The sequence below is a fragment of the Stegostoma tigrinum genome, chromosome 1 (assembly GCF_030684315.1).
Source record: "Stegostoma tigrinum isolate sSteTig4 chromosome 1, sSteTig4.hap1, whole genome shotgun sequence".
NCBI lineage: Eukaryota > Metazoa > Chordata > Chondrichthyes > Orectolobiformes > Stegostomatidae > Stegostoma > Stegostoma tigrinum.
The window spans coordinates 168,302,107-168,322,462 of record NC_081354.1 but is presented as its reverse complement, the minus strand read 5'-3'; the positions used below and the strand labels follow the sequence as shown (position 1 = coordinate 168,322,462).

The 20,356-nt window shown below is 41.0% G+C and overlaps 1 protein-coding gene across 2 annotated transcripts in view; it reads left to right on the top strand.

The window, feature by feature from the left end:
- The window catches only part of polr1a (RNA polymerase I subunit A), a 132,284-nt gene that overhangs the window by 25,221 nt on the left and 86,707 nt on the right, over positions 1–20,356 (top strand). For both annotated transcript variants that reach the window (XM_059650164.1, XM_059650156.1), the window contains exons 7-13: positions 842–928; positions 4,032–4,140; positions 4,385–4,559; positions 7,467–7,640; positions 8,496–8,618; positions 13,068–13,295; positions 15,620–15,874. In XM_059650164.1, coding sequence (XP_059506147.1) covers positions 842–928; positions 4,032–4,140; positions 4,385–4,559; positions 7,467–7,640; positions 8,496–8,618; positions 13,068–13,295; positions 15,620–15,874 — 1,151 coding nt within the window. The remainder of the gene's footprint in view (positions 1–841; positions 929–4,031; positions 4,141–4,384; positions 4,560–7,466; positions 7,641–8,495; positions 8,619–13,067; positions 13,296–15,619; positions 15,875–20,356) is intronic.

The window sequence follows — 20,356 nt, the reverse complement described above, 5'->3', positions numbered from 1 at the left end:
GCTACTCTTGACTTTTGATCTGGAATTTCAAACTACTCATCCAAGACCTGAGCTCATAATCAGGTCTCATGCTCCACTACACTACTGATAGATTGCTGCATTGATGGAGGTATGACTTCAACTCTTAAATCGATGCCCCATTTGTCATTTTAGTATGAATGTAAAAGAATTCAAGGTGTATTGACCAACATTCACCCCACAGCCAGCACCATAACACAGATCTACAACATGAATTGCAACCTACCACAGTGATTCCCAAAGATGTAATCTTAAAAAATGGACTTCAAGCTAAAGAAAGCAGTATTGGAGAATGTGATCCCAAAGTTTTGTTAAAATAAAAGCAGCAAGTGAAGTGGTAAAGCAGTTTAGGGATGAAATTCCATTCAATAGAACCTAAGAGGCAGAAGGCATTAGGGCCAGTGGTGAGGTGAAGGTCGAGTACTCAGAGGTCAGAGGAATAGAGAGCTTTGGATACGTAGTGAGTGGTGCTGCTGTTATGTGACATGAAAATGTTGGAGAGATTTGTTGTATTGAGGTTGAAAAGGGATTTTGAAATGAACAAAAGAAGCCATTGCTCGAGATGCTGTAGTTGTGATTGAATAGGTGACTGGATTAATTTGTAATTTATTGTACTGCTATTTGTGAGACCTTACTGTGTTCGTATTTATCAAGTTTTCCTACCTAACAGTGGGTATACTTCAAGACTAATTGTTAGTTCTAGTATGATTTGCAATATGCTGAGAATGTCTAAAATGCTTTATAAACAATTCCTCATTTTTTTTCATATTTTATCATGTCTTAAGACAAACAATTATAATTCTGGTTACATCTTTTTGACAAGGTCTTGATGATTCGCTGTTAGGAAAACGAGGATTTCTGACTCCCACTACTGCCAAAGATCACGTGTTGGAACTGTGGAAAAATGATGGTAAATGGTTTATGTGTCTGCCTTTAGGGGGACTAATGACAACTTTGGAGAGCGTGGTAGAGCGAATTTAATTATGCATAAAGGATGCTTGGTGCATTTGCTGGAGGTGGAAAATTCCTGTTAAACAGTAAATATCTATTTTTGGTTTTTGAAATTTGACAAGCCTGCAATGCAGTTACAAATGTTTATCGTTTGCAACCTTCCCATCTACATGTGAAGGTAATAATTATTTGGAATTAAGGGGAAGAGTTTGTGCTGGCAATCCATGGCGGATCTCCTCATTGTACAGCTGACTCAGGCATACATCCGTTTATGATCTTTGATCATGTAGTGTCCGCATAGATTCCTCCATTACATTCGAGCTGAACTCAGTTGATTGCGTCTTTAATCATAGTGTTGCATTTTCAACTTAACCCATGCAGTTATAGTTTTCATTACTCAGTTGGACTTTTCGTGGTGTTAATCATCAGTCTGTAAGTGTATAGGCATTAGCCTGGCTTAGTACCACAATGCTGGTCTATTTGAAATGAGGTGTAGCGGATGTTCTGACTCTACCTCCTCTGGTAAGATGAGCAGAGCAATGTACAAAGCTGAAGAGGAGGCAAGGAGTGACAACATGAGCATAAGAGTAGGTGTTTGCCATGTTCTTCTGTGAGCCTGCTTGGCCGTTTGGTAGGATTATGGTTGATCTTTTGCACCAGCTTCATTTTCCCATCCTCTGCTGTACTCTTGATTTTCCTGGTGACCATACTTCAACTGAGAGGTGGTGGTATTGTGCTAATGTCATTGAACTAATAGTCCACAGACCCTTTCCAATGCTTTGAGGACATGAGTTCAATCAAGAAAGCATATGGTGTTTTGGCTTTCATTAACAGGGGGATTGAGTTTAAGAGTCGTGAGATCTTGTTGCAGCTCTATAAAACTTTGGTTAGACCGCACTTGGAATACTGCGTCCAGTTCTGGGCGCCCTATTATAGGAAAGATGTGGATGCTTTGGAGAGGGTTCAGAGGAGGTTTACCAGGATGCTGCCTGGACTGGAGGGCTTATCTTATGAAGAGAGGTTGACTGAGCTCGGTCTCTTTTCATTGGAGAAAAGGAGGAGGAGAGGGGACCTAATTGAGGTATACAAGATAATGAGAGGCATAGATAGAGTCGATAGCCAGAGACTATTTCCCAGGGCAGAAATGGCTAGCACGAGGGGTCATAGTTTTAAGCTGGTTGGTGGAAAGTATAGAGGGGATGTCAGAGGCAGGTTCTTTACGCAGAGAGTTGTGAGAGCATGGAATGCGTTGCCAGCAGCAGTTGTGGAAGCAAGGTCATTGGGGTCATTTAAGAGACTGCTGGACATGCATATGGTCACAGAAATTTGAGGGTGCATCCATGAGGATCAATGGTCGGCACAACATTGTGGGCTGAAGGGCCTGTTCTGTGCTGTACTGTTCTATGTTCTATCTATGTTCTCTAAGAAAGGTGGGGTTTTACAGCTGGTGAAATTTAAAATGAGTTAATAAAAGCCTGGAATCGAAAGCTCTACAACTCTGCAGTGTTGACCATGAAGCTAATGACCATGTCATTAAAATCCAACTGGCTCACTTAATGGTTGTCAGGGAAGGAAATCTGGCCTCATCCAGTTTGTCTTAAATGTGAGTTCAGATCAGCATTCTCTCTCAGCTGTGTGTTCATGAAATCGGTCTGACAAATCAATCTGTCAACGTGCTGACAAGTTAACTTCCAATTTCACAAGTTGCTGCTGTCGACAGATCTCAGACATGGTGTATAAAAGAAAAATAATTAGATGGAATGTAGCTTCAGACCCATGGCAATGTGTCTGACACTTAACTGCACTCTGAAATGGCTGTAGAAGTATAATCTTTTCCAAAGTAATTGGGGATGGACAGCAACTGGCTTGCCGTGGATACCCTCATCGCATGAAAGAAAAACAAAAACATATTTTGAACTGCAGCCCTCTGGGTTAGAGAATTCCAAAAATTCACAGTTTTTGATTCTTCCGCTTACGATGTTGTATGTGGTCATTTTTTTTTCCTCAATGCATTGCCCTTTCAAAGTACTTTAAAGTAGACCAACTCCCAGGTGGTTTCTTCCAGGCTGCTGTGACTTATTGGAACTAAATTAACCATGATTTTGAATGGTGGGGCTGGGGACTCCTGCTTCTGTGTTCCTATGGAAGTGTTACTTCTGAATATAGAAATTCCTCCTCATCTCAGTCCTAAATGGCCAAGCTTTTTATTCTGCCACTTTGATTCTGAGTTCTAAACTCTACAGCAGCCATTCACTACGTACTGCATCAAATTGATATCCTGAAATCTTTTCAGACTTTGAGATCTTGCAAGGTGAAGTCCTAATTCTTTTAAACACCAGCGATTATTGTCCCTTGAGAAGACTGGAAAAGTTAAGGGGGAAGAAGCATTCTTTACATAAAGAGAGGGGCAAAATCAAAAATTGCGCATTTACTTGCACATTTACATAAATTGCTTTGACTTTCAGTGAAACAAATGTTATCTTGTATTGTGTGCTGCTGATTTAAAGTAAAATATTTCTGTTTGGTATTCTAAAGGCAAATATTTTGTGCTCTTTAAAAGAAAGTCTAGTAGTATCAGTGTTCGAATAGTTGAAGCCTTGAACCATGAATGGGACTCTAGTCAGGGACGGCACAATTTGTGTAGTTTCCACTGAACTGTCCTCCTGAGCAAATGAAATTCACCTACTTCTCAAAAAATAGCCTTGTGCTCCTAAATTGTCAATTGTGCCAAGTTAGCATTTTACACAATGCATACATGCTATAAATTGGATTGGTATTTTCAGATCTGCACATGCATGACTCTTTGGTCAAGTGTAATTGGAATCAAACTTGCAAAGTTGTAAATTTGTTCTGTATAATGGCTCAAACAAGGTTAGTGATCTGTTTATAGACAAAACACTGAAATGAAATTAAAACTAAATTGCTGTGAATTAAATTCAGAAGCAGTTTTACTCTAAATGTTTGACAGCCTCTGCACGTATTAAGAAAAGCTGAGGAAATAATGGTATATGCAAATTCTGTATCCTTGATCTTCACTAAAACCAATTTATTACTTCCGTTAGGCTTCTTCCTGAAATATTTATTTCCTGGCTTGAGAATACATGGGAGTGCTAAGTCCAGCTGGAACCTTGATATGTTTTTTCTGGACGTTGTTGTTGTGCCTCCTTCCAGGTAAAGAGTCAATTTGTCATGGCAAATGGCAATGTGGTACCAAGTAGTAATGTCATTTAACTATGTTGCAACATTTTCACATTTTTAAAAAAAAGCATGCATTCATTGCAAGTCATAGTCCTCAGAACTCTTGGTGGGGAACAGTAACCTTTCCAGTACAGTTGGTGTAAAAATGCCACAGCAGATTTTTAGAATGATTTATGTTTTTGTGGAACATGATCCCTTTTTCTTTTGTAATCAATAGATTTCGCCCGGTCAATCGGCTTGGAGACCAGATGTTCACCAATGGTCAAACGGTTAATCTACAAGCTGTAATGAAAGATGTTCAAGTGATACACAAGCTTCTGGCTCTAATGGCACAAGAGCAAGTCAAGACAGTACAGTCCGTTCACACTGAGAAGATATCAGAAATACCTGTTGTAAGGTTTTTTTTAATATGTTTGTTTGAAATATATTGAAGCTAGCTTGTGGTAACTAACTAAAAATAGTTTAAGCACAGCTATAGGGAAAACAATCTGCCATCCTTCCCTGATTTGGCCGAAATGAGAGCCCAGACCCACAGTGATGTTATTGACTCTTCTCTCTGATATGACTGAGCAAGTCAATCGGCTAGGAACAGTCAACAAATGCTGACTTTGCAAATGACACACACCTCCTGTAAAAAGAATAAAGGAACACCTCAGCAACTTGTTGATGTCCCAATCACCTCTGCAGTCTGCTTCCTTTGTGTCAACCAATCTTTTATTCATGCTAATCTATTACTTCGTGACCCTTGTCGTGAATGTTAACCTTATCACATGCCTTTTGGAAATCCAAGTAAATGTCATTTTCAGGCTCTCCTTTTTCATCCTTCTAGTTACGTTCTCAAATGATCTCTAGCTTCAGTTACTTTCTGCCTAATTTTTCCCCTCTCTCATGCTGAAGCTCGCACACAATGCTGTAATGAAAACCTTACCCAGGAGGGAACATTTTTCTACTTGTTGGCAATAATTTATTTATGAAGAATGATTTTGATTAATTAGGGATAACTGTTCCTTATGTATCAATATGCTTTCGGCAGAAAGCATGAAAGCTCGTGTCCAGGGTAACATATTAATGGATTGTTGGCTAAAAGAAAGCAGAAGGTGGGCACAAGTTATCGTTTTTGAGCTAACAGGATGTGACAAATGGTATGCTGTAGAGATTGGTGCTGGTATCTTGATTATTTACAATCTACCTAAATGACTTTGATGTAGGGACCGAATATAGCATTGCTAAATTTACTGGTAGTACAAAAATACGTAGGAAAGTAGTGGACGTGAATCTGCAGAGGGATGTAAGTAGGTTCAGTAAGTGGGCAAGAATTTGACAGATGAAGCATAATGTGGGAAAATGTGAACTTGTCCACTATGGCAGGAAGGAGAGAAAAACTGCATTTTTCTGCAGAAGAGATAGTAAGAACTGCAGATGCTGGCGAATCTGAGATAACAAGCTGTAGAGCTGGATGAACACAACTTGGTTAACAAAAGTGTCCCAGTGACATTTGTCATAAATCATGAATCATGTATGCAGGCACAAATGATTGGAAAAGCAAATGAAATGTTGACATTTATTGTAAGGGAATGGAAAGCAAAAGTAGGGATATTTTTCTGCAGTTAGATAGAAAGGTAATAAGGCTGGAGTGATGTGTCCAGTTTTAGTGTTCTTATTTAAGAAAAGATGTGAATGCATGAGAAGCAGTTCAGGGAGGGTTGACTTGGCCGATCGCTGGAATGAAGTTATCTCATGAAGAAAGGTTGGACAGGCTAGGCCTGTATCAGTTTGGTCACAGTCTAAGGATATGAGTAAACCTTTTGCGACAGAGATGAGGAGAAATCTCTTCATCCAGAGAGCGGTGAGCCTGTGGAATTTGCTACCGCAGAACACAGACGAGACCAAAACATTGTATGATTCCCAAAAGGAATTGGACCTGGGGATTAGGAGATCAAAGGATATGGAGGAACAGCAGAAACAGGCTATTGAGTTGGGTGATCAGCCATGGTCATAACACATGGCTGAGCAGGCTTGAAGGGCTGAATAGCCTGTTCTTGCCTTTAGGCAAGATGAGAGGTAATTTTGTGGAAACAATATGTCCTGAGAGGGTAGATGCTAAAAAGCTGGTTTCACTCTGTGTGGGAGACTGGAGCTGAGGGAAACAGTTCAAAACTAAAGAATCTCCCTGTAAAGGCAGAGATGAAGAGGAGGTTTATTGTGAGTGCAATGTACCTTTGGAACTCTTCCCTTGAGAGCAATGGAGATGAGGTCATTGAATACTTTTAGGGAAGGGAGGAAGATTCTTCACTGGCATTGTAATTGTGTGTTAATGGTGGGTTTGTGGATTTGAGGCCACAACGTGATCAGCCATTATTTTATTAAATGGCGAAGCAGGCCTGAGGGACCCAATGGCCTACCCTCGTTCCTAGTTTATGTCTTTATGTTTGAAAGGTTGTCCTGACTGTTTTGTCTATATCTATCCCTTTCTCATTTGTCTGATATCTGATCTCATTGGATGAGACAGCCAATTAGGAGTTAGTTGCAGTTGACTTCTGTGTCTGTTGCAAGGACACAGAAAAAGTGTGTTCTGGCCCCTGATCTGCATTCATTGATCCCTGCTTACAGTATGTGTTGTTTGATCATCAGGTGAGACACAGGTTCTGATGTATTGTTGCACACAGTCTGAACGTTGGTTAACTGCTCAGGGGAGGCAATGGCCTAGTGGTACTATTGTTGGACAATTAATCCAGAGACCCAGATAACGTCCTGGGGACCTGGGTTCAAATCCCACCACGGCAAATGGTGGAATTTGAATTCAATAAAAATATCTGAAATCGACCATGAATTCATTGCTGATTATCAGGAAAAACCCATCTGGGCCACTAATGTCTTTTAGGGAAGGAAACTGCCATCCTTCCCTCGTCTGGCCTACATGTGACTCCAGAACCACAGCAATGTGGTTGACTCTGAACTGCCCTCTGGGCAATTAGGCTGGGCAATAAATGTTTCCTAGTCAGCGATGTCCTCATCCCATTTAATGAATTTAAGAAACTGTCAAAGTTCACAAAAATGATGACCATTTAGACAGGGTGAGGGAGAGGCAGACAGACAATGGGCATGTGTGCGTACAAACGAACAACAGTACAAAAAAATAGTTTTTAAAAAAAAAAAATTCGCAGATGCTGGAAATCTGAAATTAAAACAACAAATCTGGCAGCAACTGTGGGCAGAAGCAGAAGTAAGACTTCAAGGTGATTACCTTCCTTAAGAGAGGTGACAGACTTCACTATAAATACTGTTTACTGAATTTTCAGCCAGACGAGAACACACCAACCAGGATGGACCTTGCCTTTTTAGCTGGTATTCCTGGGCAGACGTTGACAGACAAACTTTACAGTGCCTGGATACACCTTCAAAGTCATGTCAACATTGTTTTTGACAGTGATATGGACAAGCTGATTACAGACAAGTTTCCAGGTATCCGTCAGGTATGCTGGAGATGTAAACAATTGTTGTATTCTACTTTCCTGTAATTTATTCCATGAATTGGGTTGCTAGTACCAAATATGACATGACATAACATTTTTAAAGAATATTGATTAACAAAATCTCTCCACAGATAGATTGCTTGAGGCAACAGTGAAATGTGCATGTTGGTGACTAGCTACCTAAAGCTGAGCTATTCATTGTTGTGGTTTTTAAAGTTTACCATTGTAACCAGAATATAAAAGTTTACGAGTCATGTCATGGAAGTCAATGGGTTGACAGCTTCACATGAAAGTTGGGAACAACCAATATTTTAAGTAAAGAAGAGCATCTGGGTGAAGAATTGTGAATAGTGGCTTGGTAATACAGTACATAAGTATTGTGGAAAAGAGAGATATGTTGCAAACCATCTTGCAGTTATCAGGAAAACACATTAATTCCAAATTTCAAACGATCCAGACAGTTTGTATATGGGGAAAGGGTGCTGATTGCTTAGCTCAGTGGAGTTGACTAACAATTCTGTTTGGCTGGAGTGTTGCCTTGGCAACCTCGGCATGAGCATTAAGTAACATTAAGATCTAACCTGCTGCCTTACTGCACGGCGTCTGCACAGCATTATCCACTGTGAAGTATGCAGGTTGGGTAGAATACTGAAGGCACCAGACCTCTTCATTAGAGATGGTAGTGGGATTAGCAATAAAGTAAAACTACATTCACAGTTTTGTAATACTATTTCCTATTCTGTTCATAGTGAAAGGGCACATTAGAAGCAAGTTCATGTTTCGAGTCTTTTGTGTGGGTGAACAAGTAGGAAGTGACATTTCCGCTTCTAAAGATTACACTTTTCTTAAACTCAGATCCTGGAGAAGAAGGATGGCCTCTTCCGCAAACACATGATGGGAAAACGTGTGGATTATGCAGCCCGTTCCGTCATCTGCCCTGACATGTACATCAATACCAATGAGATTGGCATTCCAATGGTATTCATGATTTAGATCTGTCATGATACATAAGTAGGAGTGGCTATTCTTATGGTATTATAGATTTAGTTGTGGGTTAAGAGTCATGGGGAAAAGAATGAAAATAAGGATTTTACAGTTCTGTCCAGACTGCAAGTTTCTGATGTCCTTGGAAATCAATTGGACAGGTGGAAAGCAATCTGAAAAGTGTGAGAGACAGACCTATATGTAAAAGATTTAAAATAAATGCGAGCAAGTTTTGAGAAGATTAGTAGCTCAGGTTGAGTTTCTGGATGTGAGTTTGCTCGCTGAGCTGGAAGGTTAGTTTTCCGACATTTCGTCAACATTCTAGGTAACATCATCGGTGAGCCTCCGACGAAGCGCTGGTGTTATGTCCTGATTTCTATTTGTCTGTTTAGGTTTCCTTGGGTTGGTGATGTCATTTCCTGTGTTTGGTGATGTCACTTCCTGTTCTTTTTATCAGAGGTTGGTAGATGGGCTCCAAATCAATGTGTTTGTTGATGGAGTTCCAGTTGGAATGCCATGCTTCTAGGAATTCTCGTGCGTGCCTCTGTTTGGCTTGTCCTAGGATGGATGTGTTGATTCAATCAAAGTGGTGTCCTTCCTCATCTGTATGTAAGGATAGTATTGTTGGGTCATGTCGCTTTGTGGCTAGTTGATGTTCATGTATCCTGGTGGCTAGCTTTCTGCTTGTTTGTCCAATGTAGTGTTTGTCACAGTTCTTGCAAGATATTTTGTAGATGATGTTCGTTTTGCTTGTTGTCTGTATGGGATCTTTTAAGTTCATTAGCTGCTGTTTTAGTGTGTTGGTGGGTTTGTGTAGCCCATAAACCCACCAACACACTAAAACAGCAGCTAATGAACTTAAAAGATCCTATACAGACAACAAGCAAAATGAACATCATCTACAAAATACCTTGCAAGAACTGTGACAAACACTAACATTTGACAAACAGGCTCACCGCCAGGATACATGAACATCAACAAGCCACAAAACGACATGACCCACTATCATTAGTATCCTTACATTACAGATGAGGAAGGACACCACTTTGATTGAGTCAACACATCCATCCTAGGACAAGCCAAACAGAGACACGCACGAGAATTCCTAGAAGCATGGCATTCCAACCGGAACTCCATCAACAAACACATTGATTTAGAGCCCATCTACCAACCTCTGATTAAAAAGAACAGGAAATGACATCACCAAATGCAGGAAATGACATCACCAACCCAAGGAAACCTAAACAGATAAATAGAAATCAGGACATAACACCAGCGTTTTGTTGGAGGCTCACTGATGATGTTACCTAGAATGTTGACGAAACGTGTGAAAACTAACCTTCCAGCTCAGCGAGCAAACTCACATCCATTTTAAAAAACATCTTGATTCATTCAGTAACTATCAGTATGTGGCTCACATAGAACGAATGGACCAAAAGAAATAGAGGGACAAACAACAGACAACTTTATTCAATCATTGAAACTTGGTATCCTGACAATTTGCTCTTCCGAGTAGCATCCAGCTGTGTTTTGAAAGTTTGTAGTCTTTGCTTTTCTGCTTACTTCATCCAGGAAATTCACAAAGTATGAAATGTCCTTGAAGATTCCTTCAAATTACTTTGAAATTTACCTTTTGCTGGATTAAATTTGTGTCTTCACCACCTGCTTATGCAGTACCTCCAAACTCAGTGTCACCACCTAGAAGGATGAGGTAATGAGTACAAGTAAACCCTTTGTTCTGATATTCAGGCCTTTCATAAAAAATTGAAACATCAAAGACCAAATGAATCACTTCCTCAGGTCATGTTGAGCTAGACTTGCTGCCTTCCCGATGTGATGTTGAACTGAAGCCTCGTTGGGTTACACAGGTAAGTGTAAACAGATGCAGATGGTGGATGTGAGGAATGGTGAATATCCTGGCCAACGTTAACAACTTGTCCTTCATCTCATTATTGTTGATGTGATCTTGCAGCATATTGGCTGCTAGATTTGCCTAACAAATGATAGTGATCACATTTCAAAATGTAGTTAATTTTAGTTCTGTTTGCAGTCTGATAGACAATATTTTCAAATGTTTTGTGGATGTCTCAAGTAAATTGAACGTGTTCAAGAGGTGATTAGATATAGCATTCGGGGCGAATGGAATCCAAGGCTTTGGGGAGAAAGCAGGATTAGGCTATTGAGTTGGATGATCAGTTGTGATCGTGAAGAATGACGAAGCAGGCTTGAAGGGCTGAATGGCCTCATTCTGCTCCTATCTTTATGTTTCTGTGACAAACTGGACAAGATGTGTGTACATAACATGTCAAATTTAAGTTTAAGTCTCTTCAGTAATTAAATAACTAAGACTTGCAATTCCTTACTTTTTTTTCCCCTCTTGGACTTCAAGGCCTGTAGATGCTTGGACATAGCTTAGTATCTGAAAGCTTTGAAGACGATGCTAAATCCTGAGGCATTTCTGTCTAGAGTGTAGTCTCATTGTGTTCATTGGACACTCTAGGTCAAGTTGACATAAGGAAAGAGGAGGAAGTGTCGGGTATCCTAAAAGACATTAAGGTGGACAAGTCCCCAGGTCCGGATGGGATCTATCCCAGGTTACTGAGGGAAGCGAGAGAGGAAATAGCCGGGGCCTTAACAGATACCTTTGCATCCTTAGACACGGGTGAGGTCCCAGAGGACTGGAGACTTGCTAATGTTGTCCCCTTGTTTAAGAAGGGTAGCAAGGATAATCCAGGTAATTATCGACTGGTGAGCCTGACGTCAGTGGTTGGGAAGCTACTGGTGAAGATACTGAGGGATAGGATCGATTCCCATTTGGAAGAAAATGGGCTTATCAGTGTAGGCAACATGGTTTTGTACAGGGAAGGTCATGTCTTACCAACTTAATAGAATTCTTTGAGGATATGACAAAGTTGATTGATGAGGGAAAGGCTGTACATGTCATATACATGTACTTCAGAAAGGCATTTGACAAGGTTCCCCATGGCAAGCTGATGGAGAAAGTGAAGTCACATGGGGTCCAGGGTGTGCTAGCTAGATGGATAAAAAAACTGGCTAGGCAACAGGACACAGAGTAGTAGTAGAAGGGAGTTTCTCAAATTGGAAACCAGTGGCAACCAGTGGTGTCCCACAGGGATCTGTGCTGGGACCACTGCTGTTTGTGATATATGTAAATGATTTGAAGGAAGGTGTAGGTGGTCGGATCAGCAAGTTGGCAGATGACACTAAGATTGGTGGAGTAGCAGATAGTGAATGGGACTGTCAGAGAGAGATTACAGCAGAATATAGATAGACTGGAGAGTTGGGCAGATAAATGGCAGATGGAGTTCAATCCGGGCAAATGCAAGGTGATGCATTTTGGAAGATCAAATTCAAGGGCGAACTATACAGTAAATGGAAAAGTCCTAGAGAAAATTGATGAACCGAGAGATCTGGGTGTTCAGGTCCATTGTTCCCTGAAGGTGACAATGCAGGTCAGTAGGGTGGTCAAGAAGGCATATGGCATGCTTTCCTTCATTGGACAGGGTATAGAGTACAAGAGTTGGCAGGTCATGTTGCAGTTGTATAGGACTTTGGTTCGTATTTGGAGTACTGTGTACAGTTCTGGTTGCCACATTACCAAAAGGATGTGGATGCTTTGGAGAGGGTGCAGAGGAGGTTCACCAGGATGTTGCCTGGTATGGAGGGTGGTAGCTATGAAGAGAGGTTGAGTAGATTAGGATAATTTTCATTAGAAAGACGGAGATTGAGGGGAGACCTGATTGAGGTCTAGAAAATCATGAGGGGTATAGACAAGGTGGATAGCAAGAAGCTTCCCCCCCCCCCCCCCCTCCCAGATTGGGAGACTCAATTACTGGGGGTCATGAGTTCAAAGTGAGAGGAGGAATGTTTAAGGGAGATATGCGTGGAAAGTTCTTTGCACAGAGGGTGGTGGGTGCCTGGAACGCTTTGCCAGCGGAGGTGGTAGATGCAGACACGTTAGCGTCTTTTAAGATATATTTGGACAGGTACACGGATGCGCACGGAGCAAATGGACACAGACCCTTAGAAAATAGATGATAGGTTAGACAAAGGATCTCGATCGGCGCAGGCTTGGAGGGCCAAAGGCCCTGTTCCTGTGCTGTAATTTTTTGTTCTTTGTTCTTTGTTTACACAGTGGATGTCGTGTTCTTTGTTCTTTGTTTACACAGTGGATGTCCAAACCAAATGAATGAGGCTGTTAAAAGTCTCCACTTCTCAACCTCCTCATGGCTGAGAGTGAATAGCTCACTGAAGCTGGACCAAATCTTGTCCTGCTGTTGGCATTACAGCAGACAGTGGCAATAGAGAGACTTTGGTCAGCTTCTGTCAGCTTTTAAACTGGGGCTCACTGAACTGCTGGAAATTGGCTAATGCATGTCATGTAATATGTATATGTGTGCTCACTTTTCTTTCTCTTACAAGGTTTTTGCTACAAAGCTGACCTATCCTCAGCCAGTGACACCATGGAATGTGCAAGAGCTGAGGCAGGCAGTATTAAATGGGCCGAATGCACATCCTGGGGCTTCTATGGTAATCAATGAAGATGGGTCTCGTACTATTCTGAGTGCATCCAACCCAACCCAGAGAGAAGCCATTGCCAAACAACTGTTAACACCAAGCACCGGTGAACAGAGCTTAGGCATGAAAATTGTAAGTGGATGCCATTTACAAGTAAAACTGAGGAAATGTTGTCTTATTTATTTTGCACAGAGTCACAAATAGGTTCAAGTGAGTTAATAATCAAAGGACAGAATGCTGGCAATACTCTGCTGGTGTGGCAGCATCTATGGAGAGAAAAACTGAGTTTACATTTCAGGTCGCAGACCTTTCGTTGGAACTGATGGAAATTAGAAATATTTTGAGTAGATGTGAGTAGGATGGAGGAAAAACAAAAGTGAAGATCTGTGATAAGGTGGAGGACAGGAGATATTAAATGACAAAAATTTGGTGCTAGTCCAAGTGAGTGCTAACAGGATGAGTAAAGAACCAAAAGAGAAATTCAGTAGCTTTGGCAGCATCATTGGAGAAGAAAGAAGCATTAATATTTTGATTTCAGTGACTGACTAAAGAAACCAGCTCAATGCATGCAGCTCAAGGAATGTGACTTCATCTTTCAAGTTAGCATTCTGCAGCCTTCTGGGTAGATAGTGAAATCAGCAGCTTAATGTCATAGCACAATGGGACAGGTGTGTTTTTTTTCCTCAGTTTCTCTTCTCACCTTACATTTGGGCTTCAGTTATCTTGCCATTAGAGTCTAAACAAAAGATGTGCCCACACAGGTATGAATGGCAGGTGTTCTACAAGATGATCCCCCAGTCTGTGTTTCGTTCTACAAAAAAAGCAGTATGATGTCTTGAACAACAAATGCAACTGTACTGAATTGAAACAATGCAAATAAATCCCTGCATCACTTGAAAGGAGTAGATTGAGCCCTTCAACAGGGGAGGTATAAGGACAGAATTGTAAAGATTTTACTGACAAGTGAGCAGCCTGACTTCATTGATAGTTGATTAAAGATTAATTTGTGATGGGATGATAAATTGCATCTGGTTTGTGACAGTAAAAACTGAGTGCTGATGATCTTAATGGGATGCATCTGGCTGGAAAATCTGGGCACAGCAGAGTGATTTTTCAAAACTTTTGCAAGTTTAAGAACAGCAAATGTTTTGACTTTTATTCAGCTCCTTTTGCCTAGGAACAGGGGTACTATGTTCAGCTCCTCAAGCCTGTTCTACCATTCTATGAAATTGTCTAACCTTAGTCTCACAGTTAGTGATACTCCTGTCCTGGATGGTGAGGATAGAGAAGGTAAAAGGGCAAATGTTGGTTCTCTTATGCTTGCATGGAAAGGTGACATAGAAAAGAGAGTTGGTGTTGGGTATGACAAGGGAGGGAACATACTTCAGAATGTTGATGGGAGTGGATGATGTGTGTAATGGAATCACCAAACAGGAGCTGATGCACTTTGCAGCAGATCAGTCATGAAGTATGGAGGCTGGCAGGTTGCAACCACATGTGGTTTTAGGAGGGAGGAAATGGGATGAGAACTGAATTGGACCAGATATGGTTAAGGGCCAAGTCAGCCATGGTTGGGATGAATCCTTGGTCAAGGATAAAAGAAGATGTAGCAGAAGTTCTAGTTTGGGAGATGGCAACACCTGAACAACATGACTGAAGTAGAGAATCTGGTAGAATGGGATAGAGTTGGCACAGAAAACGAGTTGTGAGAAAGTATAGTTTTCGTGGTCATGGACTTGATAATGATCATTATTTGATCACCAATCTTGAGAGTTGATTACTGAAGTTGTTTAAGGAAAGAGAAATCTCATTGACCTGAGAGATTGATTGAAATTGGAATCAAAGTCAATTAAATTTTTTAGTTTGATGGGACAGAGTGAAATAATAGGCCTGTCGAAGCAGTCCCATTTGAGGAATTTGAGGTAAAGTTGGGTTGTGTGTATCAGCTGTGATGTTGAAGGCTCTGAAAAGAAGATCTTCAGAGGAGATTTGGTCAGTCACAATCCTGGAGACAATGCCATAGTATTCAGTGGTACTGTCATAACTTGGTAAAAATGAAGGTGGTATCAGAAAGTTGGGGTTTCGCCCCAGTGCGGTGGATGCTTCTGTGCATTCCCCTTGTCGGCAGACTTTATGACAATGTTAGATATACACCCGAGAGAGATTTTTCTTCTATCCTGTCCTATTGTACAAGAACTGATAGAGGCCTTCCAGAGAAGGCAAGATATTCAAATCTAAGCCTCAAGTGGCACTGGAGGATAGTTGTGTTTGATACGCGAGTGAAAATTGAGTTTTAGAGATAGGGAGGGTGTGGAAATAGTGAGGGCAATAATATTCATGAATCCTACGAGGGTGCTATCAAAGACATGTATTATTATCAACTAGTGCTTCAATCTAATACATCCATATGACTTATTAACAAGGAAATAATAAACTATTTCATATCATTTTGAAAGGTTTGCCGGCATATTAAAAACGGAGATGTTCTGTTGCTGAACCGTCAACCCACTTTGCACAGGCCATCCATCCAAGCCCATCGGGCCCGTATCCTACCGGGAGAGAAGGTCCTGCGGCTTCATTATGCAAACTGTAAAGCCTACAATGCTGACTTTGATGGTGATGAAATGAATGCACACTTTCCGCAGAATGAACTTGGCCGAGCAGAAGCTTACGTAATTGCCAGTACCGACGAACAGTATTTGGTTCCCAAGGCAAGTACATCATGTTAGCAGCTGAAAAAGGTCGTAAAATTATCATTCTCTCCTTAAGACCTTATTTTCTTTTTCATTCATTCATGGGATGTAAGCATCGCAGGCTGGGCCAGTTGATTGCTTATTTCTTGTTACCCTCGAGAAGGTGAGTTACGTTCTAAAACCCCTGCAGAACATTTGGTATAGATGCACCCAGAATGCCATAAAGAAGGGAACTTATCCCAGTGGTCGTAGAGGAACAGTGATATATTTCCATGATACAGTGGTGATCGACTTTGTAAAGTAGGCACTGTACAACCCCTTTATCCTTCCTATTTGTTGCATTTTAATATTGATTCTGGAATAGTGAGATTTCTGGTCAGGATATGGTTTCACAGGTGCTGACAGTCTTTCTATACCTGGCACAAATTACAATTTCGACTGTGTCTTAATGGAGAATATTGACAACCATTTTCCACTCAGTACTTGGTGACCAACCATCCCAGATTTTCCATGATTGTCTGGAATTTTTCTTTGTATCCTGGGTATGAGCTTCCCGAATGCCATTTGTCCTGGATTCGATGGCACTAATACAAAGAGTCTGCGCCTGTGCGCTGTGTTGCTGTACATATATAGTCCAAAACCAGCACAGACTCTCAGACACAATGGAGTAGCAACACTGGCTGACATTCTTCACTGAGTTGTCCAACTTTAGATTGATAGACGGATTTCCGGGGTACAGAGCATTTGAGGGGAGAGGGCGTGTGGAATATAGGTCAGTATTGGTGGCATGCTTGAGACCTGGGTTGGATGAATAGATCTATGACCAACAGGCTATCAAGGTTTGCGCCAAGTAACAGGATATTGGACTTGAGGCCACTAGGGGGAGATGGTGCACTTAAGGTAATGTCATGACCGCTGCAATCCAGAGCCTGAGACAAATGCTCTGGAGACGAGTTTTTTGATGCCATGGCAGTTTGTGAACTTTTGAGTTCAAATAAACAAAAAAGTAATAAAGAACTAATCTAATGGTGGCCTTGTAACTGCTGTCAGTTGTTGTAAAGACTCACCTGTTTCACCAACTGTACTTGAGGGGAGGAAGTCTGCCATCCATAACTGGTCTGGACTATGTAATTCCAGACCCACAGAAATGTGATTGACTACAAGATCATAAGATATAGGGGCAGAGTTAGGCTATTTGGCCCATTGAGTTTTCTCCACCGTTCAGTCATAATCATAACACGAAACTAGAACCTTCAGTTCAATTCATCTGCGCCAACCAGACATCCCTATCTGACCTAGTCCCATTTGCCAGCTTTTGGTACCTTTTTTTCCTTTAACCTCTTCATATACCTATTCAGATGCCTCTTAAAGGTTGTGTTTGGACTGCGTCCACCACTTTTTCTGGCAGCTTGTCCCAGATAAGCACCACCCTCTGTGAGAAAAAGTTACCCCTTGGGTCTCCCCCAAATCTTTTCCCTCTCACTGTAAATCTAGATACTCTAATCTTGAAAGATGAAAGTCTTCACTCTATCATTGAACAATTATTTAAACATTTAGAAGGAGATAGAAAAATTGACCTCTGGAAATGCGTTGTTTGTTAGCTAAGAGAATCATGGCCACTTATAAACTGAGGTTGTAGACCACCATCTGTTCCAGCAGCATTGAAACTTTGCCAGTTCTGTAAATGCTGCTCATCTTACAAAGTCAGATCCATTTTGGCCTGTTTCAGTACTAAGTTGCTGAAGAACAATTTTCTCAAAAAGGAATGGGTAGCTCAGAATAATGCAACAGCCATAGATCTGAATAACAGCACTTAAGAGGTAGACAGACTGCTAGCAGACCATGTGTTAAATACTAAACAAAAACTGAAAGAGCTGTGGATGCTGTAAATTGGAAACAAAAACAGAAATTACTGGAAAAGCTCAGCAGGTCTGGTGGCATCAGTGGAGAGAAATCAGAGTTAATGTTTCGAGTTGAGCGACTTTTCCTCAAAGCATGTGCCTGGTGGATCCTGGAACTAGGCGAACAGCTAAGTTCTAAAGTGCAGAAGATCAGATAAGTTAGGATTGGGGTGGTGGAAGTAGATGCAAAAGTAATCTTCAATAAGGAACATGTAGAGTTATGGAGTTAAACAGCAAGGTCCAACTTGCCCATGCTGACCACATGTCCTAAACTAATCTAGTCCTATTTGCTAACACTTGACCCATATCCCTCTTACACCCTTCCTATTCATCTGTCCATCCAGATGCCTTTTATATGTTGTAACTGTACCAGCCTGCACCACTTCCTCTGGCAGCTCATTTGATCCACATCTCACACTGTATGGAAAAAGTTGATCCTCAGGTCCCTCTTAAATCTTTCCCCTCTCACTTTAAACCCATGCTGTCTAGTTTTGGACTTCTCCACCATGGGGAAAAAGACCCTGGCTATTCAGCCTATCCATGCTTTTCATAATTGTATATTCCTCTGTAAGGTCACCTCTCAGCCTCCGATGCTGCAGGAGGAAAAATTACCCAGCCTATTTCAGCCACTCCCTATAGCTGAAACCCTCCAATCCCAGCAACATCCTTGTAAATTTTTTCTGCACCCCCTTAAGTTTAAAAACATCTTTCCTCTAAAAGGGCAACCAAAATTGAATGCAGTATTCTAAAGGTGGCCTCACCAATGTCCTGTACAGCCACAACTCCTGTACTCAATGTTGTGACTAATGAAAGCGAGTGTACCAAATGGTGCCTTCACCACCTTGTATACCTGCAACTCCACTTTCATGGAACTATGCACCCATGCCCCTTGGTCTGTTTGTTCATCAGCACTTCCCAGGGCCCTACTGTTAACTGTACAATCCTGCTCTGGTTTGCCTTATCAAGAGGTAACACCTCACATTTATCTAAGTTAAACTTCATCTGCTGTTCCTTGGCACATTGGCCCATCTGATCGAAGTCTCGTTGTACTCTGAGGTATTCTTCTATTATTGCCCACTACACCACCTTTTTTTTTGGTGTCATCTGCAAACTAACTAATCCTCCGAGACGTACATCCAAATCATTTATATAAATGATGAAAAGCTGTAGACACAGGCCTCCAGCCTGAAAAGCAACCTCTATCTATGTCTCCTACCTTCAAACCAGGAAGTAGCTCCCCAATCATGGCTGATATGTTCCTCAACCCAGTTCTCCTGCCTTCTCCCCATAACCCTTGATCTCTTCACCAATCAAGAACTATCTTTTTCTGTCTTAAATACACTAAATGACTATTAGTTTGCATCTGTGCAATTGGCGATGGACAATAATTGCTGGTTAGTCAGAACTACCCACGTCCCACGAGCAAATCTTCCTTTAAAAAAAGAGATGTTAGTAAATGGTGAGATGCAATTGAGGAGTTTTGCAACATATTTTGTTTTTGCTTCAGTTTCTTGTGTCACCTGAAAATTGCTTTGCAGTGATCTATTGATAATATGCATGAAACCTAATTATTGAAGGACATAATGATTTCTGAGTATGAGCAAATAACTGTAAAAGGGCATTTGTTTGATTTGAGCGTGGTGTCCTATAAAACCTTACCCTTCTCTGTTACAGCTGTGTTTGTGCGCTTTGGTTGATGGAATAAGGAAACATCAATTCCATTCTCACCTGATATCTCAAATGTTTTGCAATTGCCTCTTTTTTTTTCTTGATTTTAAATTCAGCCTTTTCTGAGATGGTTGTATTTTATACTAAATTTATTCCATTGACCCCTTCTGTTCCTTTCTCCACTTCCATTTATCAGCCATCTTGCTGGTTAGTCATTCAGTGGAAGGATTTTAATTTTTGATTGACTCGGTTCAGTTTTTCTGAATTGCTTCAATATCTCATAATAACTTTGCAGTGAAAATGATTTCATTAATGCCTTCCCTACTAGCTTCCTGAGCTCAATGTCTGTCACATGTGGCCTATTCTGTACTACCTGTAGTTTCAAAGAGCTTGTTGAAAAATACTCAGCACCTTCTGCTCTCGCTCCAGTCTCAATCTGCACCTCCTACAGCTCTGTCTTTCATTCTATCACCCAAACTCAGCTTTAAGCTCACCAATCACCAGTTAGTTTCTTCTCCCTTTATCGTTGGTGACTACCCACCACCCTTCAAGTCTGCTCTTGGGAATTCTTGCCTGAAAGCATGTTTCCTCATTAATTCCCACTTCAGTAAACAATCTCTTGTTTAATGCCTTTTTAATCTATTTTCATCCAATTCTTGCTCGATGTCTAACTTCTCCTCTGGTGATGTTTTTAAACTGTATTTAGTTGTCAGTGTTTTTGTTGACAGCATTTGAAGCTGAGGATGTTTTATTGACAGTGAACAGATGCTTCAGCATTAATTTACAACTAGTTGTCCCTGGGGCAGTGGCTATAGTCAGAACAGTGAAAATGTTTTGCCATCCACTTGATAATAAAGGATGTTTTTCTATGCTTTGTGGAATGTAACCCTGTTACCTCCCTGTGGATGTTACATGAGTTATTAAATATAAG